General features: G+C 42.2%; 2 protein-coding genes across 4 annotated transcripts; one reads left to right on the top strand and one right to left on the bottom strand.

The window, feature by feature from the left end:
* The first annotated feature begins 1,175 nt into the window (after nt 1-1,175).
* On the top strand, nt 1,176-10,746 carry csnk2a4 (casein kinase 2, alpha 4 polypeptide). Of its 2 annotated transcripts, none has more exons than XM_079342344.1 (13): nt 1,176-1,332; nt 4,538-4,846; nt 4,939-5,050; nt 5,169-5,270; nt 7,682-7,732; nt 8,005-8,064; nt 8,222-8,305; nt 8,895-9,005; nt 9,117-9,218; nt 9,341-9,441; nt 9,754-9,902; nt 10,010-10,155; nt 10,349-10,483. In XM_079342344.1, exons 2-12 carry the CDS (start codon nt 4,746-4,748, stop codon nt 10,123-10,125), a joined length of 1,089 nt encoding a protein of 362 aa, XP_079198470.1. In that variant the 5' UTR covers nt 1,176-1,332; nt 4,538-4,745; the 3' UTR covers nt 10,126-10,155; nt 10,349-10,483. The 2 variants fall into 2 exon arrangements, with proteins under 2 accessions (XP_079198470.1, XP_079198469.1); XM_079342343.1 differs by having other exon boundaries at nt 1,177-1,332; nt 10,010-10,099; nt 10,349-10,746.
* A 2,676-nt stretch (nt 10,747-13,422) lies between these two features.
* Nucleotides 13,423-23,936, bottom strand: slc2a10 (solute carrier family 2 member 10). 2 transcript variants are annotated; one of them, XM_079340573.1, is made up of 6 exons: nt 23,634-23,936; nt 20,122-20,197; nt 18,140-19,417; nt 16,704-16,826; nt 13,789-13,924; nt 13,423-13,703 (listed from the first exon to the last, which is right to left on the bottom strand). In XM_079340573.1, exons 2-6 carry the CDS (start codon nt 20,123-20,125, stop codon nt 13,610-13,612), a joined length of 1,635 nt encoding a protein of 544 aa, XP_079196699.1. In that variant the 5' UTR covers nt 20,126-20,197; nt 23,634-23,936; the 3' UTR covers nt 13,423-13,609. The 2 variants fall into 2 exon arrangements, with proteins under 2 accessions (XP_079196699.1, XP_079196700.1); XM_079340574.1 differs by lacking the exon at nt 23,634-23,936 and having other exon boundaries at nt 20,122-20,504.
* Between the last annotated feature and the right edge of the window lie 1,293 nt (nt 23,937-25,229).

Below are 25,229 nucleotides of genomic sequence, written 5' to 3'. Positions count from 1 at the left end.
ATGAGGTAGAGTTTTACAGTATTTACATTAAAGGTGTGCAAGTTGAAATTGAAAAAAAAAAAGGATATGTACATTCACAGTGACAGTTTAGTTCCAGGGTTATTTCACAGCGACACATCTGACACTGACAGTCGCACTGTGACTGTTTAAGGCCAGAAAAAGTGGTTGTTTTGACGTTTGTAATGCCTGCCAGAGGGGAGGAGTTTGAAAAGTTTATGTCCAGGGTGCTGTGAGGAGTCTGCAGTGATGCTCCCTGCCCGTTTCCTGATCCTGGACCGGTATAAATCCAATCAACCTAACTAATACTCTAAGTGATGGGGGGAACTTTATATGAAGACAGATGGATAAGTAGATGTGTGTTTGGATTCAGTAAACGTCTACACTGTGACATCAATGTTCGATGTGATGTCCTTCTTATTTTTAGAAAGGATTAAACAAGAAAAGTTATTCAATCCTACCATCTGTGTGCTAGAGGCGGAAAATCTAAAAAATCCCTTTGTGATGAGTATGTCGCAAACGAGTCAGTTCAAAGAGTCGACTCTTTTAAGCAAACGTTTTTTTGTTTGTTTGTTTGTTTGTTTTTTGGTAAAGTAAGGCAGAATTTGGCAAATTAACCTTTCATATGTAGCCGGTTCCAATCTTCACAGACACATGAGACCTTTGCATCCAGCAGTTCTTTTGGAAGAAAAAGCTTCTGACTGTTATTGGGTTGTTTCAGAGTTACAAGAATTGGTTAATGCAATGAAAACATAAAGCAATTTATTGATATCAGAAAATGTATTTTTTTTAACGTTTTGAATACCTCAGTACAAAGGTATACAAATTAGCAAGTTTCCACTATCATTGTTTTTATTCATAACTTTTTTTCTAATAGTTCTGTAATTTGTTTTAAGCATTTTTATAGGGTCTCCCATGATACTTATTTTCATGTTAGACATGGCACACTTGGAAAATAAAAGAACACCACTCACTTTTCTCATGTATTGTCATATTTTGAAGACAAGTAATTTTTATTTGGGACATTATATCGGGTAAAAATCACCCAGCGTTTGTGATAGTGTTACTAATTTACGCCATTGTATGCTAGGGTTAATAATGACCTCTGGAGGGCGGCAGGGCACATCGGCTGCGTCCAGTCCTGCGGAAATCAAAAAAAGGAAGCTTGTCCCTTCACGGCCTCCGTTGCAGTAGTGAGGGACGTAGGTGCTGGTCGGCCATATTGTCTCTGATACAGCAGAAATCACACACCGGCGACGGAGGGAGGCGAGGATCGTAGTTTGACGAAACTCCGCTTATCGGGAAGCATTTCAGGTCTTCGTGTTGTTCAAGGGGGTAAATATCCACTCCAAATATGTCGCTCCTTTTGATAAAGCCTACTCGTGTTATCAGTTCAAATACAATTTATTATTTAGATGGTAAAAAAACCAGCCAGAGCTAACGTTAGCATCCTTGTGTTAGCATGCGGCCCGCACAAGTTACCGACACCATCCGCTCAATGAAGCCTGAATCATCCAATTAACTCACTGTTATGCAGCTGTTGTACTCCTAGGACAATATATGTTGTCAACCCACATTGGAGGTTAAATACCGTAACCCCATAAATGCAGCTTTAGGTGTATTTCAGTGTCGACATCACATTAGCACTTACTCATATTATAGTAAATAGCTTAATTACAGTTTGCACACAATGGGACGAAATCTCGTATACATTTTATCGTGCCTCTTTGTGAAGGATGGCAGCTGTAAAATGTGTAATACAGTGCTGATATGTCTTTCTAATTCCGCGCTGATTTTGAGTTAGCTGCAGGAGTTGACCCGGTGTTATGTCGAGATTTGCTACCCTGCCGAAAAAATGCTAGCGTGGCATAAAACTGTAGCAGAGGCTCTCAGCTCCCCGGGTTTTCAGTCTGATATGATTAGATAAACTTATTCTATATGCGTTCACAAAGCAAGGAGTGTACGTTTTATTTGGAGCTGTAATTATTTTGTTTGTCATGGGAACTGTTTCCGCGTCAAACAATGCTCACAGGACATAATCGCTTATTTGAAAATAAACAATCACTCGCTACACATTCACTGTAATGTAAAGAACAGGAGTCATTATTTTTACAGTCTATGGTTGGTACTCTACAATAAAATCTTTATTTATGGTTTTTAGAGGGTGCATTTGTCGATAGGAGAATGTTCCAGGTGCTGCACAGATCCGCATGGTGTCACATCTCGATGGGTAGCAGATGTCGAAACAACACCTGTTGATCAGTAAAAGGTCTGAGCTAATGGTGTCTGTGTGGGTAATAATGGGTTAGTCAGGTTTTAGTGTTGGTATATACGATTGTTGGATGAAATGCGCATTCAGGTTAATATTATTTTAGCCAGGTAAACGTGATGTAAAATGTAAACTCCCATGTTACCTTTTAATGTGGGTGTGTGGGGTACATTTATAGGATGAGGAGTACGATCAAAAGCTTCTTATTCAAATGGATTAAATGGCCTGCAAATCTTGACAACATGTCACATGAAGTTTGACACAGACCATTTGACCATTTATTGGAGGCTGGGTAAAAAAAGCAACAACAAATGATTAATTAAATGTTGGTCTTATTAGATTTCAGTTGTGGAGCTTTCTGTGTGCATTAAGAAAATGTTTGCGTTTGAAATTGCAGCTGAGTCTATCGTAGGGGAGATATGTATTTTATGAAGACAGATGATTATCAGAGGGGAACGACCTGATTGAAAACATTGCAGTTTTCCTACTGCTCCATGTCAAAATCAAACATTTTGTTCATTATTGACGGTGTGCTGCAGTTTTCATTTTACGTTTCGATAATTAAACATAAGAAATGAGCCTACATCTGGTGCCTGGTATTTAAATTTAGATTTTTTTCTCTAATTGTGTCATGTAAGTTTTAAATTCTGCTATCATGAAACATCAGAACCACTTAATGCAGTCTGGACCCGAGGTCGACGGTTTGACAGCAGCATACAGAAAATAACGTTTCATTTCATATAAAACACAGAAACAAACGTTTACAGGGCAAAGGCTGTAGAGTGAGCGGGGTGACCTCTGTATGTAGCCGACTGTCGTCGAGATGAAGATTACTGTGAGCTATCTGTAGGTTGATTAATTGAATGACCAGTTAAGATGAGACACTCGGGGTAAATGAAGTTTATACAGATACCCTGAAATGACTCCTACCTGCCACCTGGAACGTGTTGATTCAACTGTGAAAGCTGCAGAGAATTTAAATACAGACATGTTTATCGTTTGGATTTCACTGACACAGATCAGAGCGGAGCGATACGGCCTGAAAATAAAACCTCAGATTCTTTTACACCGCTCTCGATTTTAATGTTTTAATGGATTTTTTCCTGAAAACACAGAACTTTGTTTTATTTCAACAATCTCGTAGACGAAATTAAACATTTTATTTGCGTGGCGTGCTCAATAGATCATGTAATAATTAAACCGTTGGTGCCTTTCAATCATTTATGTTTTTGGTGAAGAACACAACATTCATGCTGCAGTCTGACGGTTTCTGCTCCGGTGGCGTCGGGCTGTAAAGAGTTGGCTAGGCTACGTTTGAACCTGGCGATTTTAACGCTGCGTGATAAAGGGATTATACTAATGAATATCAGCAGAGAGCACAGGATTACTTTCTAGATAAATTATGAGGAAATACATTAAAGTTGATTAACCCAGTCACCATCACCTATCGCTGACAGAAATCCTCATTAGGTCAGCCCTGCACTCAACACCTACTGTTAGCATGCTTTGCGTTTTAAAACCTTCTGTGTCACTGTTGTGGAAATATCTGAGCAGCAAGTGTCATCTGAATATATTACTGTCGAGTTTAGAAGTTATTCCACCGACTCTGCAGAACGATTCAGAAGCTCCTCCTCCCGCTGTTCTTTTTTTACATTATTATTTTTTATTAGATATTGAATTCAGCAACACTTGACATTAGAGTGTATCCACATCATGTCGTCGGGAGGAAGTATGTTTTACAGTGTATGTTAAACAACAAGCAACTTAACCTAAGCCTGACCTCTCAGCTAACCTCAGCTGAACTGGAGTTACCCATCGTCCCTTCCCACCCACTGGTAGAAAAAAAACTAAAAAAATTAAGTAAATAATAAATACAAATAAAAGACTCCTCCTGCTCTTCTAAGTGAAACTCGCCCTCTGTATGTCTCACCTTACTCAGCTTTCATCACAGGATATTTCAACATTCAGACTCTCGATCGTCCGTCTGTAAGATGATGATGTTAAAAGACAGGAAATCACCCTCTTCCCAAACGCTGATATTTTCTGTTTTCCTGATTTTATAGGGTGTCAGTAAAAGACATGTCCAAATCCTATTAGAATAAACTGTGCAGGTGTCACATTCACTTGTTGGGACTAATGTCCACGACAGTCGTAGTTTGTTGTCTGGGTCGAAGACGTTCGGGGCTTTAATTGATTTGATTTTGATGTTTGAAGTCAACAGATCAGGAATGTAATCCTGTCTTTGTTTCCATTTCCTGATTTCTTTGACAGCTATCCCACCGTGCCCGTGGTGGCCCCTTCCCCTCCCCGTCCTCAGGCGAAGCCCCCGCCCCCCCAAATCCCTTGCCCTGTTGGGATCAGCCTCCCCGACTCCCCCCTTCCCTCCTCTTCCTCCCTCCCTCCCACCCATCCTTCCTGTACTCTCGACGCTCCTCTCCTGCAGTGACGTCTCCCCACCACCTCTGCCAAGCTGTCGGACATGTCAGGACCCGTGCCGAGCCGGGCCAGGGTGTACACCGAGGTCAACACTCACCGGCCGAGGGAGTACTGGGACTATGAGTCCCACGTGGTGGAGTGGGGGTAAACGCCTCGTTCTCTCTAACATTAAGCAGTATGCTGCCGGACTCCTCCTCGAACCCTGCTAACACTTGATTGTGATCGTATCCTCGCAGAAACCAGGACGACTTTCAGCTGGTGCGGAAGCTCGGACGCGGCAAGTACAGCGAAGTCTTCGAGGCGATCAACATCACGAACAATGAGAAGGTGGTGGTGAAGATACTCAAGGTAAATCGTTAGAGAGACAGATCAAGGCCTTGAAGGAATTCACGGGCTCCGACTGATCGATTTTAAAGGCTTTTTAAAATGCCCACTGACTAACTCTGCCTCGCCCTGTCGCCTTCAGCCAGTGAAGAAGAAGAAGATCAAGCGGGAGATCAAGATTCTGGAAAACCTACGCGGAGGTCCAAACATCATCTCCCTCATCGACATTGTGAAAGACCCCGTTGTGAGTAGAGTTTGCTTGGTCGTGAGGTGAACATTTGATAGCATGTAGCTTGTGTTAACCTTTCATATAACCCATGCATCAGGGTTTCTGAAGTGTCATTACTGTACCAATAGTTTGGTGAGGCCACCAGCTGTGCAAGTGTGTCCATTTCACTTGTGCTTGGGAAGTATGCGTCTGTAAGTACGGAAGTTAGTTAGATGTCTCTGATCAGTTGTTCTGTGTTGTGTCAGGGCTCTCTCTCTAAATGATTAAACTACCATAGTCTAGATATAAAGATACCGGACCGCCATCTTCATCTATAGAAATCATACTTTGAATAACCATAAAATCTGGTATGTAAGATGCATCTAAAATACAGATTTGCTCTAAGAAGTCGTCTTCATCCTTGATCGCTTGTGGGACCAAAATACCAGCAAAGAAGCTTACGGTCATCGTAGCCGTCATGAATACTCGCCCCGTTTCATTGTGAGCCGTGTGGCCACTGCCCTGCTCAAAACATGCTGGAATAAATATAGCGACGTGCAGCCATGCGTTCCCCTTTGTGAGGTCATGATCCTGTCATGTCAAGAAAACGTTGGGCAACTGCGGAGTAAAAGAACCGCGTGAAGCGCTGGTTTGACTATAAGACTCGTATTTTTCAGGAGTGACCTCACAGGTCAGACTTTAGATCTACTGTTGCACGGGTTCGCAGGAGTGCAAACTACACGCGACACACGCGGCGAATAAAAGAAAAGTTACGCGGCTGCAAAGACACTGCAGCAAAATGTGCAGACCGCCAAAAGAAACTGCGTCTTATCTACCGGGGCAACTTGTTTTCTGGATTCTCCTTCATCTAATAGAAGATCCTTCTTCCATGCAGAAGTCTGTTTATACTCCATGTGAAGATGTTTTTATGGTCGTCTGTTCACACGTCATTGCTTTGAACTAATGCTGAAGATAAGACGGGACAAATCCTCCTGTTCTGAATGATCATACGTGTTTGTGTTTTATACAGGTTTAAAGCACCTTACACATTGTTATCTCGTACTGTCGCTCTTGATGCTGTAACTCCTCGGTCTCAGGACTCAAGTTGTGCCATGGTGCTACTTTCATTCCGTGCTCTGAGAACGCAGCCTGTAGGCGCTGTAACGCAGCGAAGCCGAGTGCACGCGAATCTGTTGGAAGTTCTGAGGCGCTTGGCTCCACTGGCCATGATTTACCGAGTGTTTCTGGGTTTCAGCGTGGCGTCCTGACACTTGACATTTAAGCTCATCAAGTATGCTGTTCTCCTCCTTAGGCAGCTTTATGTAATGTTTAATTTCCAAGAGGAAAATATTTATAAGATGACCGGTGGAGTCACATGTGATCATCAACCATTTCTTAACAAAGTGGTTGTGTGAATAAATGATCAAAAATAAGGAATCATTAGTTGTGACCATAGATTTGTGTTATTCCATCACTTGAATGATCCCTTGGAGAGCCCTGTGCAGGACGCACCCTTTGTAGGTGGCACCCTGTTTAGGATGCATCCTGTGTAGGATACACCCTGTTTAGGACGCAGCCTTTGTAGGTGGCACCATGTTTAGGATGCAGCCTGTGTAGGACGCACCCTGTGTTGGACGTTACCTGTGTAGGACGCACCCTGTGTAGGACGCACCCTGTTTAGGAGGCTTTCTGCGTAGGACGCATCCTGTGTAGGTGAAACCATGTTTAGGATGCACCTTGTGTAGGAGGCGTCCTGTGTAGGAGGAACAAAAGAATTAACAAAAGAATTAGATGACTCAGTTTGATAGTTAAATCTCGATGCACCAATGATGTAAAAACACAACATTACTCATTATCACTCCAGTGATTGTTTAACTTTTTTAGTTTCAGTTGATTATGTTGACGGTGAAATGTGGTCGACTAGTTTCGCTGTTTAGGTCACACTGTGAGCAACAGACTCCTGAATTAACCCCCGGTAATAAAAGTCCTTCCAGAGTGACGTTACTGAGGCTTTATAATGTAAACAGTCAATTGGACACCTTTTTTTTTGGTGATGTCTTCATGTCTTCTGTCCGTTAGAGGTAATTTAACAATCACCTCTGCAGCTGAAAAAATACCCACCTGGCTCGAAACAACTAAATCCACTTACCATATCGGCAGTTTGCACTAGTTCAGAGGTAAAGCTGGTCAGCCTGTTAGCAAGACTAAAGGAGAGAAAGTTTAATGGATGAAAGCTGACGGCTCATTGGCTGCCTGAGTTGCCTCTCCTGCATAAACAGGAAATAAATGAGTTGGTAGAAATGGCCTGAACGTTGCTCACAGTGTGGCTGCCTGCTTCGTTTGTGCGGCGCTAGCATTAGCCTATTAGCTTGTGACACTCTTGTTATGTGAATATAAATGGACCAATGAGCTGCTTGTACTAAAAACACTGTCTCTATGGTTTTCAGTCCCGGACGCCCGCCCTGGTGTTTGAGCACGTGAACAACACAGACTTCAAGGTAGGAGCTGGACTTTGTCTTTGATGCATGAAACGTTTAGTGGAACGGTAGAAACCTCCTTTCTTGGCATACTCGTTGTTTTCCCGTACACGTGTGTGTATGTGATGGAGGAATAAGAAAGTCCAGTGCTATGTCTTCGGTGCCAGAAGGTCATCCATCTTCTGGTTCTATCCTCAATCGCTGGTACATCAGCTCAGGGGGATCACACTGATAACTCGTCGTGTTAGAAATGAGCTGTTTTAAACTCCTCTGCCTTTTATTCTGCTCTCCAGCAACTATACCAGACCCTGACGGACTACGACATCCGGTTCTACATGTACGAAATCCTCAAGGTGAGTCCTCGGTGTTTCAGCCAGCTCCTGTGTCTCCAAAACTCGGTTTGTGCCTTCAACACTGTGTGTCGACAGAAGATCCTTGTTATCTGTCGATGTTCTGGTCTTAGTGGGGACAAAAATAAACCTGTTTAATAATCCTCGCTCTCGTCTGCAGGCCCTGGACTACTGCCACAGTATGGGCATCATGCACAGAGATGTGAAACCCCATAATGTGATGATTGATCACGAGCACCGTAAGGTGAGTTAGAAACGGACTCCGCCCAGCTTTAACAGAAACACAACGTTTTAAACAATGAAATGTGACTTTCATCCCCACCGCAGCTCTTTTTTTAAAATGTTGTTCTTGGCTTTATAAAATCTGTAATTCACGAGGAATAGGGCTGCGTTCCCACTGCCGCCTTAACCTTCAGTTCTGACCATTTGTGTGGCGGTTCACTTGAAATGCGTCCTGTATCAGACTCCTCCTGACAGTGGCCCAAATATGACGAGATCAGATTTCATGTGACTTGAATAACAGATCACATAAGAGCCAAACAATCAGATTAGTTTGTTTAGCACACAGGAAGGAACGAGAGGGAAGAGTTTCACCCCTTTGAATGACCACAGACATTTTATGTTTACGATGCAAACAAATGAATGTTTCAAAAATAAGGAGACAAAGTTCAAACAGAATCAATGATGCTTGGAGAAAAAATGAAAAGGAGGCAAAGTACAGATTACCGTTATCGAGTGGAAGACGATGGAATCAAAATAATCGTAAATTCAGGTCTCTCTTTTTTTGACTCGTTCAAATCGTTTGGGTGTTAATGCTTCCTGTTTGTGTGCAGCTGCGTCTTATTGACTGGGGTCTGGCTGAGTTTTACCACCCAGGACAGGAATACAACGTCAGAGTCGCCTCCCGCTACTTCAAAGGACCAGAGCTCCTCGTGGACTACCAGGTACATGTGGGCTCATTTAGCACGATTTAAATATGTTACATGATTAAACATGTCAGTCAATAAAACTGGAGCTGGTGGTTTCATCTCATCTCTGGTGGTTGTTTGTTTCAGATGTATGACTACAGTCTGGATATGTGGAGCTTGGGCTGTATGTTGGCGAGTATGATCTTCAGGAAGGAGCCCTTCTTCCACGGCCACGACAACTATGACCAGGTAAGCTGGAAGCAGGCTGGTTTCTCATCACTGAAGGGTTTTTTTTTTTTTTTTTTAAACCTCAGCATGAAAGAAGTCGACCCCGTGTGTTTGTCACTGATATGCTGTTTGTGTTCCTGCAGTTGGTGAGAATAGCAAAGGTTCTGGGGACTGAAGACCTCTACGACTACATCGACAAGTACAACATCGAGCTGGAACCTCGCTTCAACGACATCCTGGGAAGGTGAGGAGTTATGGCAGACACCTGATGATGTCATGGTGGTGCACGAGGAGGGCTGCGTTTTCATCTGCAGCAGGAATGTACCAAAGGAACTCGACAGTGCATTAAAAAAGGAGCAGATGTTTGTGCATCTTGCAGGGATCTACTCCAGTAGTCGGATGTTCTGGATACACGGGCCGTTAGCTAATCAGATGAAACCCCTGCTAGCTGCTCGTACACTTCACATGCAATGCTCTTCCAGTGTTCACGTCACTTAAATGCTAAATTATCGTCAGAATTCATTGGGTTTTTTTTTTTTTTTTTTTTTTCCTCCAGGCATTCTCGTAAGCGGTGGGAGAGGTTCGTCCACAGTGAGAACCAGCACCTGGTCAGCCCTGAGGCTCTGGATTTCCTGGACAAGCTGCTGCGCTACGACCACCAGGCTCGGCTGACCGCCCGTGAGGCCATGGATCACCCGTACTTCTGTGAGCTCTCATGACCGCCTGCTCGTGTACAACAAACTAAACTCCTCCCTGTCTACTCGAGCATGAAGTGATTTTTTTATTTTTTTTACTTTTGTCCTTTTCTCCAGTCCCCATCGTGAAAGATCAGTCTCGTGTGTCCGGATCAGCCAACCTGCCCAGTGGGAACCCAGCCGTTAGCACAGCTAGCATGATCACTGGTGAGAACACAAGCGGCAGGAAGTGATCAAACTGTCCTGCGAGCGACATGAGACATGTATGAAATGTATTTTTTTTTTAACTTCATGTTTTTGTGTTGAGGAAAAGTCCAGTCGAGCGCTCCTTCTCATGTTAATCTTTTATTTGCTCTCTGAGCAGAGCGTAGACGAGTTTAATAAGGGAGAGCAGAGTTGTTTACTACACCTTGTCAGGTGTCATCAGTTCTCTCACCCCTCTCCTCCCTCCCTCAGGTATCTCTGCCTTGCCAGCCTCCACTGCCCTGGGTCCTCTCACTGGCTCGCCAGTCCTGTCTGCTGCCACCAACGCCCTGAGCACTGCGGTGCCCGCTGCTGTTGGTACCCCACAGTGACACTCCACCAAAATCCACTCCCACTCTCCCCATGTACCACCACCCAGTCCAGGGAGGGGGGGAGAAACTAGACAGGTGCCACTCTGCCAGTCCTCACCACATCAACCCTAACCCAGTGTGACCGCTCCCCCGAACACACCTGGCTGGAGGACGCGCTCGTCCAATAACACAAAAAAAGACGTTTTCCCTTTTTCCTCCTCGAATGAACACATTAACCTGACATCTGAAATGAATGTTCTGTGTCATTGAAATATACAGGTATTCCTTTCATTTCCCCCACGAGTGAATACAAAGGAGTGTGTTTGTGTGTGTGTGTGTGTGTGTGTGTGTGTGTGTGTGTGTGGGCTGATGAGAGGTGATCCGGGGTCCTCGACAGCATGTTTTAAGTTTGGCTCGTGAAGGCAGCGTTCGAAGAGTCCATCAGCAGAAGGCAAAAAAGAAAAGTGTCGACCATCGGGAGCACACCCTGCGTCGTTTCCTGCTGCAGCACAGTCGAACACAAACCCCTGATGAGAACACATAGCATACCTACATGAGTGTAAACACCCTTCAGATCACAGCGTTAAGGGAAGTGTTTGGTGCTGTTTCTGTGCTCCAGGTGTTTGTGAACACAATGACACTTCAACACGTCCTCTGCCTGACTCCTTCTGTCTTGCCTTTTCTTACCAAACACGATAACCAGTGTCCTTTTTGATATGCGACTCCCCCCTGCCACGGTATCCCTTATTAGTTTTATATTTAAATGTATTGGATTGCTGGACAAAGTGGTTTTCCAACCGCTCTCGTGTTGTACAATGGACGCTTAAGGAAGCCAGGTAAGGTTCATTCAGGTTCTCAAAGAAATGGTTCCTCAAAACGTGCTGCTTTTCCACTTCCTTGAATTACTTCAAGTGGCTTTTCTTGAATTATTTCAAGACATAACCAAAGTTTACTCAGTTGGTTGGAAGAAGAGACTGACCAAACCTAGTTTTATTTTATTTTTTTTGTTACGTTGGAGTTACTCATGGTGACGCGACGTGGGACGACAACATGCCGCTGAAACAACCCGCAGGTGACTGAAGTGCTGTTTGTGTTGGAGGGGTTGTGTAAAGTGGAGTGACATGGGTAAAGCTTTGTTACGAGCTCTAGGTGACTTTCTCTCCAACGTGTTGAGGGAAGTACTGAAGTTAAACAGCACTTGAAGAGTAGTTTCCCCCCATCCCGAGACCCCCCCCCCCCCTAGTGTTTTAGTGCCAGAGTTTGAAAGTGTAAGTTTTAGACCCTGCTGTAAATATGCATTTTTTTTTTTTTTCATCTGACAAACCTGAAAATGCAAATAAATCTGAACATGTGTACAATGAGCTGAGAGCGGAGCCGTTTGAGTCCCTACATCACTGTATATATTTTTATGTCCTTATGTAGAAGACTAGTATTTGAAAATATTTGTGTAAATAAACGGGTGTTTTATTTATAAGGCACGTCCGACTGATTCATGTTCTTGAAGGTAAAATATGTCCAAGTTCACCTTCGATATCGTCCATGAAAAATGGACTGAAGCTGTTCATTGTGAATATTAAAGCTGACGTCACCCCGAACATCTCTAACAATCACTGAGACGAGAGGAATCTAAGACACGTTTATAATGGCTTTATTTATAAAGCACCTTTCAAGAGCAGAGAGTCACACAGTGATTTAAAACAGGAGTACGATGAGAAAAAGCAAACTAATAAAACCACAATATACAAAAGCAAGTTGAAATAAAAGGGTCTTGAATTGTTTTTTAAAAGAGGAGAGTGTGTCCACAAATCTTAAAGCCAAAGGCAGAGTGTAACAAACATGTTGGCGTTACAACCTAAAAAACTTAAGTCCGGTTTGAGGGATTAACCCTGATCCGAAGACCGAAGAGTAGATTCAGTGATGCAGTCCGGTGCCTGTCCATGCACGGCTTCAAAAGGAAGAACAAGAATCTACAATTGCATTCTAAGATGGATGGGAAGCCAGTGTTTATTTATTTTCTGATTTTGAAAACATTTTTTTCATGATCAAATCGATGGTTCTGCACGTTCGTTGGAGGGTTCAGTTCTATTCAAGTGGTTGCAATCTGCAACGTTACCACTAGATGCCGCTAGATCCAGTAAAACTCAAAATGTCACAGTGCGTCTTTTTCTTCCTGCTTTAATGTTCATTTGTTTTCAAGTTGGAATTAAGCACCACTGAAATACAAAATTATTTCTGTCCTGCATGTCTTTCACAAAAAAACAAAAACACTTTACATATTGTTAATACATCATTTAACTAAGTTACATTTCTATTACGGTTTAATATTTAACCTGTAGTGTTCATTCGTTATGGATTTCTCTAAATTTATTTTGTATCCCCAACAATTCATATAAAACCCTGAGGTCCAGAATTCAATGAATGAGTTGTATATTTTTATTTTCCTTCATTAACAGTCCAAACATTTATCCAGAGTAAATCGTGAACCTCGTGCTACTGACAGAAGCTTTAAAACCCAGGGGCCATCTAGAAATCCTTTGAGTTTAAGAGATCACAAAATAGATATCAATATTCTGTTTGTGTTTTTGTCATGTGTTTTCAGATGATACCTCACTTATCATTTTCTGTTGCAGAAGGGGCGAGGACTCTGCGGTTCAGCGGTCAGGTAAACAAAACCCAGGTAACTGTGAACCAAATGATTAGCACGGCAGATTCTAAAATCACCACCTCCTGCTGCTTTGTTCATGGTGTTTGAATGTGTTCTCATGGATAAGCTACTTTTCATGGTCATGTAAAAATAATAATTTACACAGTAGCCCCGTATCAGTGTGAGAATGTGTAGGTTTAAAAACGCTTGGAGCAGTCAGAAGACGATAAAAGCGCTAGATGAAGTCCATTTAGCATAAATGTCAAAAGCTTTTCGGTGACTTGTGAAGTTCAGAGCGTCCTGCAGCTGGTATGTCATAAATAAAACATAGTCACATATGCTAAAACAGAAATCATTTTATTTCAACCTTACTAAAAAATACATCACGTATATTTCACAATCCAGTGTGACTACAACCAACTTTCAGACGTAAACTTTAACCCAAGATTCTCTTTGACTCAACCCCTCTATGTAGGCGTTAAAAGGATTACTATCATCAGTACGGTGATATGAAATGAATCAACCTGTGCTACAGGTGCTGTCTTCATACTGTACTCTCTGGTACTTGGCAGTTCTGTTTCTTACAACACAGCATCCATCGTTGTGGTAAAACCTGCAAAAGGAGGCCAAAAACAATCAGATGAGTTTTTTTTTCCGCTGATGTGATACCGCGTGTATTTTACTCGTGCAGCTCATACCTGTTTGAACGCAGCTCCTTGTCGATCTCTTCCAGAGTCTTGCCTTTTGTCTCTGGTAGCATGAAGTGGAAGAACACCGCAGCAGCAAAAGCCATTACTCCGTACAGGAAAAACATCCCAGACAGACCGATCCAATCTGGTGAAATAAAAGAGAAATGTAGCCCAAGGTATGCTAATCATCTACAGCTATCTTTACTATCTTTTTCAAATTCAACTTATGAACAGATCCTTCGCTGAAAGTTCAAGCAGGAAGACTGTTCAATATTGATTCCTTCATTAAGTCAGTATTCATTGATGCCGCTCCATTTTTCTCACTCTCTGTCCCCTTGATAGTACGTATTTTCATGGATTCATTCATCTTGATACATTTGTAGATATATCTTTTAATTGTGTCAACCATGTGAGAGTAATTCATTTAGGTTTGTGAAGATGTACTACATACATGTGTAAGAGATCATATTACGGTAGCAGCAGAGTTATATTTGGTTTGGAGCCAAGTGTCTGTTGTCTGAGAGATTTAGCTTAACATAGATGTTTGACATTTGAGTGAAGGAGATGAGTTCTTCATGCCTTATACAGAGTGAAGTATCTGTGGGCTGTCTTTCTAGTAGAATATAAGGAACACTGTGAAGAAGAATACTTGGCCAGTGATCGTGAGATCCTGGTCAGCACGATGCCAGAGATTGTGAGATCCTGGTCAGCACGGGTCCAGTGACTGTAAGGTTCTGGTCATGAAGCATGTCTGAGCTATTGTTTGTTATGTTATTATGTTATTTGACCATGGATAAATAAATCTAAGATGATCCACAGGTCTGTTTGATAATGTCCTAATTGTCCATTTAGCGCAGATGCAGAAACCCCTACCGTTACAGTGGAATCACGAATTGATTCCAAACTAACACCCCTCATCTTCTCTCACCTGCCCAGAGAAACCAGCACTTCAACACAGCACGTTTCTTTAGTGTCTGATCACAGAGGAAGACAGCGTCGTCATCTCAGTCAGTATCTTACAGATTGAATCTTTAAAACCCACTTCCTCTTTCTTAAAATAGTCTTACATGAATGAAACAGAGTTTTTTAAGTTTGATGTTAAAATTAAAATGTCTTATAACCCACCTGATACATATTCATCTTTATTCAGTTCCTTTATTTGTAGTTAGATGACATAACTGTGGATGAACTATCACCAAACTCTCACTGGCTCTCACCTTCACAGAGTGATTCAGCTCTGTCTTGTGATTTCAGGTCCAGCAGCTTTATACTTCTAACCCAACTGGTTTCAGAAGCACGCAGCTGTTTACAGTTTTATAGTTATGTGTAATTCCCTGCACGCTCAGGGAGCCAGTAGCTTGGAAACACATGGTTTCCTTTAGCATATAAAAACACACATTTGGAAACACAGAGTGCACAAGCACTGGACAGCATCAAATGTTCTCTAGATTATTTTAAGTTATTTAAGTTTTGTCAAAAGGCACTGTACTGTATCTGGAACACAAGGTTGGATTTTTACGTTAGAAATATATACCGTAAATTCCGGACTATAAGCCGCTACTTTTTTCTCACACTTGGAGCACTGCGGCTTCTACTCCGGTGCGGCTAATGCATGGATTTTTTATGGGGGACAATGAGCTTCTGCCGCAAAAACATTTGACTTCGTCACGTCGGATCTTAATATCAGTCATTTTGCGCTTCATGCACGCACCCTCATGATGGAAAACACACAGAGAAATACATATGATGCAGCTTTCAAGTTAAAGGCGATCGACCTGGCTGTCAAAGAAGCTAACAGAGCTGCTGCACGTTAAGATGACACTGACAGCGACAACAGAGACTGAGGAAGTGAGTAATGAAGTCATTCTGAGGCAGTGAATGGATGGACTTTTTCTTGTGAAATATATTACGGTCATCTTTTTCATCAGCCGTGTTACAGACACCGTCGGCTAGGCTTCGTATTGTAACGGTTCATGTTGTAAAGTCAGTAGTTGATAATGTGTTCATAATTCCGATTATGTGGAGAGTCAGTGAATGCACCAGCGAGAACGTGTTGAGTGGCTGTATGAGAGAACGCTGGGGGAGAGAGTTGGATTGTTACGACAAGTTATGTGTTGCTCTCTGCTGTAAACGGCGTGGTCACGGCCGACAGTGATCGGGTTATTAAGTATTTGCGGATGTTACCGGTAGCCTACGTCTGTGTAAATAGCTCTTGTTATAGCGTGGACACCTGCGGCTTATAATCAAGTGCGGCTTATATATGTACAAATACATTTATTTACTTATTTTTAGCCGGTGCGGCTTATATCCAGGTGCGCTCAATAGTACGGAATTTACGGTATATATATATATATACATATATACATATACATATACATTAACATAACTTTTAATCCCTGAGGTAGATTCTGGTTTTACACCCGTTATTGAGAGACATGCACAATCAGGACCTGTGGACATGCATTCATAGAGAGCTGTGAGAGTGAGGCGACCCTCTGGTGCCCCTTCAGACTGACCTACTGCCCCCCAAACATCAGACCTGCTTTATTGTGCTTTTATGTCAGAATCGTTTTCTCCTGCCAAGTACATTTACACATACCAGGAATCTGACTTGGTGTTTTGGTGCAAAGAAATAAAACAGCAGGAAGCTATAAAACAGCAGACAGTGAAATGAAATATATGTAAAGAACACAAAGTGTACAAATGGTGCAGAGGAGGAGCTGTGTGCTGTGGTGCAGGGAAACAACATGGTAAACAGTTTGAGTTGTTAATACTTCTGAGCCCATCGTCTGGGTATTATTTCCGCTGCCTCACTGGATTACTGAACAATCCGAACAGAACTAAATCCTGATTCATGTTGATATGAAACTGAACTTTTCTCACTGTGAACGAATACTCAAAATGTCTGATCAGAAAATACTCACCGATAAAATTCAAGAAAGTGAACGTGACCAGCAGGTTGGCGGCCCAGTTGAAACAGTTTGTGAACGCGAAGGCCCTCCCTCTGACAGCCGCTGGAAATATTTCACTCAGCAGGAGCCACGTCACTGTCGAAGACAAGGAAGGACATATTTTGTTTCACTGAAATAACCCAGAAGAAAAGGTGAATTGTCTCTGTTGTGGAACAGAACTTGAATGATACGGGATCTTCGAGACAGATACTGATTCTCGAGGGGGAAAAAAATACTAATCACCTTCCCTTCTTGGATTTTGCACAAACATAGCACCTAAAAATGAACCCCGGCACTCTTCATGATCCAGAGGTATTGAGAGGGCTGCGCAGGCTAATGAACAAACTATCTGATTCTGATGACACTGCTTAGGTTTTTTTTTTAATACCATAATGCCCGAAAAGCTGCCTTTATTTAAAGACAGGACGGTGGATTGAGTTGGAAATCAGGGTGAGAGGGAGAGTTAGGAAATGAGCCACATGAGTCCTCCTACTTGAGGGCCTTAACTCTCTGTATAAGGGAGGCGCCCACTGACCACGAGGCTACCGGTGCCCCAAATCAGCACGTTTTAGAAATAATATGAGTGGATATTCTTAAACCAGGCTCTATTTGATAGTGGTACCTTACAGAGGATGACAGCTCCATGATAACTACTTATTCATGCTGATAGGGTGCTCGGGCTCGAGGCCAGTCGGGGGCCTTAATGCCCTGCTAAGTGTTGCGTGGATTATTTCTGAGAAAATAATAATAGAGGGGCCCCCATTAAATGTTTGCCTAGGGCCCCTACAGACCCTAGAAGTGTCCCTGACGGTGGTTGTGTTTTAATTAATTTGCTTTGGGAAGCTTGACAGCTCTCTTTGATGAGTTTTCAGTTTTTTAAACGTCTGTTATTTCCTCCTCATGTGTTTGTACGGAAGCCCAAAGAGGACATGCTTCTCACATTTTTTTTACTTTTTAGAAACAAGCACCTTACGATTGTTTTCCAGAGATCTAAATTACATACTTGTGTAGTTTTTTTTCAGGATCTTGAAAAATAAACTTAGTACGATGTGAAATATTATGTATGCTTGTATATTATGTAAGCTGTTTTTTAAAACATTTATGCTGTTTATATTTCCTATTTCTTGCTTTTTTGAGCTGCTGTAATAACCAAATTTCCCCCGTAGGGTGATCAATAAAGTATTGATTATTGATTTATGTCCGCTTTGTGCTTCCATACCTTTAAATAAGACCGTTTCATTTTGCTGCCTTTTGTGGAGCTTTATTTGTTTTGTTGGGTTGTGAGTGCACTAGAAACAAAAGGTCATTATTATTATTATTATTATTTCCCACTCAAATTGGCATTTCAAACTCAACACCTTGTTATTAATACCACGACAAAAAAGACAATTGTGCAGAAAAATACTAACTTGGTCCAAATCCAACAGAGTACGCGCTGACGACAGCCATCATGCACACCAGAATGATCCAGTTGGCAGCGTGGTTATGGACGCCTGGTGGTGAATCCAGAGACGTGTCAGTTGAATTCTGTCCAAATCCATCGAGTGTCTCCTCCTCGGTTTGTGTTTTGTTCTGAAGGAGTCTTTGGATCTCTTTGAAAGGCGTTTCAGTAACTGGCTGGTTAAAAAAAGTCAAATGAGGCAGATCTGTGTTGTTAACAGAGACGTTTGTAGAGTTACAAGGCGTCTGAGCGTTCATCGATGACTGTCCGCTGAGGAGTCCGATGGTTAGCATACACAACGCCATCACAGAGCATCCACTGATGAGCAGAGGCCTCCTGCCCACCCTGTCCGAGAACACCATGGCGGTCAGGGTGGCGAGCACTTTGACTAACCCCAGCCCCACAGAGGCCAGCAGTGCAGAGGCATCGCTTTGAAAGCCCACAGAGTGGAAGATAGTGGAGGCGTAGAAGAGGACGTTCGGCTGGCCGGTGAACTGCTGAAAGAGGACCAGGCCGAGACCAATGACAGTCCGAGTCCTCATGTTGTCTTCACGCTGGAAAAAGTACCCGCTGCTGTTCTGAACATTCTTGTTTTCGACGACTTTCGAGTCTTCGGATGGTTCTTGGTTTTTGGTGTCACCGATGAGGTTTCCTTCTGCTTGAGAGCACTCTCGTCGGATCAAAGAATTGTTGGTGTTTGATGGAAGAAACGAGACACAAACCAGCTGAATGAAAGTTGGAACGACTGCTAATCCGAACATCAACTTCCACCCTCTAGTTACGTCAGACAGAATGTAGTTCATGGCGTACGCAGCCAGGATGCCAACGGTGACTCCAGCTTCGTACAGAGTGACCAGGAAGCCCCTGTTATCTGGGGTAACCATCTCGGACACATAGATACAGCAGGACATGGAGGATATGCACATGGCGAACCCCACTGTGATCCTGCCCACCACCAGGGCGGGATACGAGTCGATGAGCAGGATCAGACTACCGGTCAGGATCAGGATGTTGCTGAAGATGATGGACTTCCTGCGGCCCTGGTGGTCGATCAGGCAGCCGCCCACGACAGAGGCCAGCAGAGCCCCGAACAACAAGGAGCTGACCAGAGCCTCCTGCTGGACGCATGATAGTCCGAAGTCTGCCTTGAGCTGCAGCAAAGCACCTGAGATGATGCCCAACTCATAACCAAAGACCAAGCCACCCAAAGTGGACACAGCACCGGCCAACAGGAGGACCGTCCTACCTGAGGGGGGATAAGAGAGGGAGCCAAGCAAAAGACACAATTACACAGATTTCAATTTCTACAGAATCTCTATGGGGAGTCTTTCAGCTAAATAGAGGTTTCATTAAAACATCTGGATTTGTGATTTGCTCATTTTCACATCCAGAATCATGGTAGATCTCTGAGACCTGATCCAGGACCTGAGCATTTTAACTTCATGACAATATGTCCTAACTAAACTTAGATGAATACATTTATATAAAGCAGAAAAAGAGAATGTACAGTATCAGTTTTGCTCGGTGTACCTTATCCCAGAAAGCGTTTGAAGTTAGTCTCGATATCTATGTCATTCTATTTGGTTTCCAAATGAATGATATCACTCCGTCTGTTCTGCAGCCGTGCCTCTCATTAACCCGAGTCTTTCATGTTCAGTGACATTGACAGAAATGCAAAGGAGGCCGGCTGAGATCCAAATGAAGGCTGCAGAATCTCAGTCCTTATTAAAGAGAAGCACACACACTGTCCACATGGGGACAGATCAATGCTTTCTTTTAATGTTAAATAGAATGATTTGAATACCTTCATGTCTGAATGCAGTATGGGTAACACTGGCACAAAACGTCACACTACGCATAGAGCTAAACCCTATCTGACTTTTAAAGCTCTAACTACTCCCTTATTAAAGGAAATAAAACACAATCCTCACATTACTGTTTTATACTTACCCATTGCCTCTCTCCTGCTATGTGCACATTGTAGTCAGGCTTGTCCGGTCTTAATTTGTTTCATTTAAGACATCCTCTGTGGGAAACAAATCAGAATATAATAATATTAACATTTCAATCCAATCTCCAGTTTCTGCAGTACTCTGCTGGTCTGGTCTCCACTGTGAGTCCTGCTCAGAGAAAGAACAAGGGAAGCGCAGGAGAGCCTGTTGCAGCCCGTCTCCACGGCGACCGCTTTGTTGATTGCCATGATTTCATTAGGGGGGTCCACTTGAGATGGAATCAACGAAACACACAGCTGTGCAGCAAACAGTGAGCGTGTTTAGTCTTCTGTAAACACAACTAATCTTATCTGATGACATAGGAGCGAGGAATTCAGCGTGTGTGTGCGCCTTTTGACTGGACGGCGGGAGGAATGTGCACCAGTGTGATGACAAAATCAACTTCTCAGATTAGATTAGAAAGATTAAAGGTCTCAAAAAATGAACTGGGAGAGATCCAAGAATTGAACACAGGGCACTTCTGTGAGAACTCACTCAGGGTTTAAAACTGAAATCAATAATCCATTCGCCCCCCCATTAACATCCTCATCATCTTAGAGGGTGCACATTTTTTTAACCCCACTTAGCTCTTCATCAGGTCAATTTTAAAGTACGAGCTCCTATTTATAGACCTAAGCTGTTAACCCACTGTGGCAGCAACCAGCAAGTCATAAATACACGATGTCCAAACTATGTCTTTGTATGTTTCAGGACCTCAAAGAGCTGCACATCAAGGTTCAGAGTTAACCGTTTCTACACATTTATTGTTGACGGTACGAGTGAGTACCTAACATTTAACCGCATGCAATAACATTCGAGGTGTAGAAATCATTTTTGGTCCTCCTGTGTTTTTTCATATGCAATATTTTATTGATGCTGTATTGGTTTATTTGGATCAGGGATAGTGTGCACAAAAGCAAACAAGGAGAGATGAGAGGCTTAGTTTTAGATTTAGGTAACTAGCTCAATATACAGACAATACATATACAACTTGTTGTACAAGTTTCCCTGAGATGCTCACAACACGGTGGTGACTGAAAGTCCTTTTTTTCACTTCACAGGTGAAAGTGCAGAAGTTTGTGCAAAGTCTCAGACTCGACAGAAGATGATTACTTTCTTTAATGGCTTTAAAAGAATAAAACAGATTGTGCTAAACAAATTCACTACAACCTCCGTTTGAGGTAGAACCCATCATGTGCACTTTTATCTTAAAGCGTTTACAATGACAATCAGCGCGTGCTTTTCTTCTGTCTGCAGCAGCGTTCACTACAGGCCCTGCACAGGTGTAACACCTCTGCAGACTTCCTCCTCTCTGTTCTGAACTCGTGTGGTATCAGAACTCTAGAAAAACGTTCTGCACATGAAACGACGCAACTTCAATGAGCGTCTTTGTCGCACTCCGCATGAAGAGAATTTAATCGGTCGCCCATCCCTTATGAATCATTCCTCTGCTGTCAACAACATTTACATTCCTGTAAATATGCAGACAGACGAGACTTCCTGTTCAGATAAAACAAAAGGGAATTCAGTGAAACCAACACGGAAGAGAATTCCTTTGAGCGCTCAGCTTGAAACCAAAACATGTAAGGTTACATGACAACACAGAACGTGTGGATAGAATAGCTATAATTATATCATTTACAGTCTATGCTTGATATGCTTTAGAGCTCAAAAATAAGTAAGAGGCCGTAGGTTTTCTGAAGACGTCAAATGAGGTAATTACACTCGAATTAACAAACTCTAAACAAAATAATCAGAAATGAACATTCATGTATAGGCTGTATTATGACTTCTTTGTTTAGCTCCCTTGTCTCGGTGGTGTGGACTCGCCGGCCTGCAGCTGCGGACCCGTCCGACCCACTTGGTGCCCCTCGAGGCCAGGATTTAGCCGGTGCCCCTTTTAAAGCCACCAGTACCACCACGCATGCACTCCTAAAGAAAAGTGGCACATGGTCAGTGTCACTCACTCCTGATTACTCGTCCGCCCTCCTCCTTCACGACGAGCCCGTAATGAGCATGTACCACTGAATAACTGCAGGAGATAAAGTAACATTGAAGTGTTGTCGTTACACACATCTTCTTCCTCACTCATGTCTATTCTCATTATTATGAACGTTAATGTGAACCTAATGCTAATGTCAATATTAGAATGATGTGTTATCACACTCGTAGAGTCTCTCATGTCTCATTTGAAAGGTCAAGGGTTTGATACCCATCTCCTGCGAGCAACATGTCCGGTGTGTCTTTGGGCAAGACACTTAACCCCCCCCCATCCAACCAGCTGAGGAGCGCCTGCAGGGGCAGAGTGTAAACAGCTAACGTCCCTTCAGGGATCAATCAAGTCAATCTTACTTATCATAAATGTTCTTCCTGTCACAGTCTGACTCTGCAGCTTTAAATGTGGATGACTCGTTGTTGTCTCTCCACACTTCTTCCTCTTCTTCCTGCAGCTCGCCCAGCACTGTTTCATCATCTGATCATCGTGAGTCTGCTTCTGCTCAGGTTGAACCGCAGAGTTTTCTCTTGTCACTGTCGCTGTACTTCATGTTGCTTTAGCGCTCATGTTGGATTAATAACGCAAAGAGTACAGTTAAGACCTCCTCCTTTGCAAAGTGCCTTGTGATAACGTTTGTTTTGTTCTGTTCAAATAAAGACTGACAGAAAGAAATTTACTATCGTTTAACATGTGCTATAAAAAAAGGCTTGAGTTGCTCAAAACAGTCTCCCTTTAAAGTCCCTTAAATTCTAATCACACATATTTAATTTTTAACTACAAGACAAATACTGGCGGTGTAAACTACTTATCCACGCAGCAGAAAGACTTCAGATCCTTACAAAATAAAAAATAAAACAATACTCTAATGCCATGTAGAAACGTTACTGTAGGGTGGTATCAGCCAAGTGTACTCTGAAAAACAACAGCACTGGCCCCTTTAACTATCCTATAAGATGGATATCTTAATAGAGGTTAATTAGTATGAATTATTTCAGTGTTGTTGTGGGTCAAGGATGAATTGTATTTTAGGTTAATACAGCATTGCATCGAATTACATGAGATTACAGTTTCATAATAAATTATAAATCCTCTTAATTAATTGTTATGTGACCAATGAGGTGCATAATTACGCACAATGGGATGTGTTCTGCAGTGAACGAAAAGTGGCGTAATATGGAGTTATTTTAAATTCATCCCACCACTGGATCTGGCCCTCGCTGATTTCCTCCATTAAGTTGACAGAAAAACAGATTTTTCCTTTTTAGACTCTCTTTATCGTCCATATTAAATCCATAACAGATCGTGCAGTGAGCCAGTAAACCCGTTATTCATGGTCTCTGTCTGTCCAGGCAGGAACCCAGCTCTTATCAAACCGACCAGACACATCGCTCTGTCTCTCACATTTTGAGCTCAGTAAACTTTCATCTGATTCTATTTTTCTAGAAACAAGACATCCGGGGAAGAGAAGGTCCTACCGTGATCTGCAGAGAGATGCTCCGGGAAACTTCTGCGTCTTCAGGAAGTTTGAGCTCAGCGACGTGGCAACAGCATCAAGTTACAAGAACAGGAAGAATGTGGACGAAGTTTGGACGCCAGGGGTCGACAGATGTGTTTTCACAGGGAAGGGAGTTCCTGGCTGAAGCTGGACTCAGGAGGGCAACGCGACTACACCGGCTATCCGAACTGTGCGTAAAAACGCGTCATTTGGCACGGTTGGAAGTGGTGTGCTACTGTACAGTTCATACACGAGCACAGGCACGCGGGAAAACTTTGCTAGTAGGAGTGGCCATCAGAGAGTTTTAAATTTCAAGATAATATTTTCATGACTTCGACTGAAATTAAAATAACTTTTTTTATCAAATGAAATTGTCCACGTGTAAACTACTTCTGTGTAATTATTATGTAGTCTGCTTGTAAGTTGTAGGACAAGAAATGTATTCACTCTAAATCTAACGAATACGAAATAGACATAAACTATGACTTTATTTCATATTTTTTAATTCTATCCTCCCACCTCCTCTTTTTTTCTGCTGGTCGTACATTTATTATTTCCCATGTTCACATATTTTGTATTTTTGATATTTTAGTACTACAGTAGGTGTGTTTATCAAATGTAACATAGCCCATCTGTACATGCATGTAAATATATAAATAAGGATAAACTTTATTGATCCCCCAATAGGGGAAATTCAGAAAAATGTACATGTTCTTGTAAATAAATAGAGACTGAATGAAGTTTCTTCAAAGGAAAAAATAAAATAAAATACAATAACAAAAAAATCGTGCAGGTTGCGAGGATTTTCTGGCTCCATGAAAAGATATTACACTGGGCTCCCTGCACCACAGCCAACCAAGATATTACTAAATCCACAACAATACACAGACCATCCAACATTTACAACTGCAACTTGTCTAACTTCAAAAAAAAAAAAAGAAGAAGAAGAAAAACACAGACAAAGAAACGGGTGCATAAAGCACAAATCTATATGTGCTACCAAAATGTAGCTTATATTTCTGGTGCTACAGTAAACCTGAAACAGTCCTGAAACAGGAGTCTATATGATTTGACTATACGATTAAGTTTAAAATTGTAGTTTTGTGACTGACTACTTTCAGTGAATATAACTGTGTTAGGCCTTGAAGTACTTTTAAGAAAACAACAACACGGTTTAATAAATGCATCTTGTTGTTATCCGAATCTTTTAGAAGCATCTTTATGCTTAAAAAAAAATATATATTTTGAAGTGTCGAGAATGATTGTAATGAAGTGTCAAATGACCAAACAAATCATAGAGAAATGATGATCTGTAGAAAAAAAAAAGTGATTTAACCTTATTCATAAAATGTGATATTTATAGAAAACTGTATTTATTTATGAGTTTATTTATGAGTTATAATTGATGCTAGCTATATGTCTTCATCAATTAGAGGTGTAGGTAATAACCGTCCTTAATTCAAAGTAAAGGGAACGAGAATCATTTCTTCTCATAAGGCCGTCTGCGCTATCTATATGTAATATTCCGGACGGCCGCTGGGTGGCAGCATTTATAAACAGAGCACAGGAAGTCCGG

This window comes from Symphodus melops, assembly GCF_947650265.1.
Source record: "Symphodus melops genome assembly, chromosome: 4".
In the NCBI taxonomy this organism is placed as follows: Eukaryota; Metazoa; Chordata; class Actinopteri; order Labriformes; family Labridae; genus Symphodus; species Symphodus melops.
Note: the sequence above shows the minus strand (reverse complement) of the source record. Positions and strands in the feature narration are given on the sequence as shown.

Bases quoted from the DNA above. Each gene is read 5' to 3' on its own strand.
- csnk2a4 (XM_079342343.1), top strand. From the start codon at position 4,746: ATGTCAGGACCCGTGCCGAGCCGGGCCAGGGTGTACACCGAGGTCAAC. The intron at 5,271-7,681 runs GTGAGTAGAGTT...TATGGTTTTCAG, and splicing joins ACATTGTGAAAGACCCCGTT to TCCCGGACGCCCGCCCTGGT. The intron at 8,065-8,221 runs GTGAGTCCTCGG...TCTCGTCTGCAG, and splicing joins ACATGTACGAAATCCTCAAG to GCCCTGGACTACTGCCACAG.
- slc2a10 (XM_079340573.1), bottom strand. The intron at 16,827-18,139 runs GTTAGTATTTTT...TGTCTTCGACAG, and splicing joins CTCTGTTGGATTTGGACCAA to TGACGTGGCTCCTGCTGAGT. The intron at 13,704-13,788 runs GTATGAGCTGCA...CTCCTTTTGCAG, and splicing joins AAGGAGCTGCGTTCAAACAG to GTTTTACCACAACGATGGAT.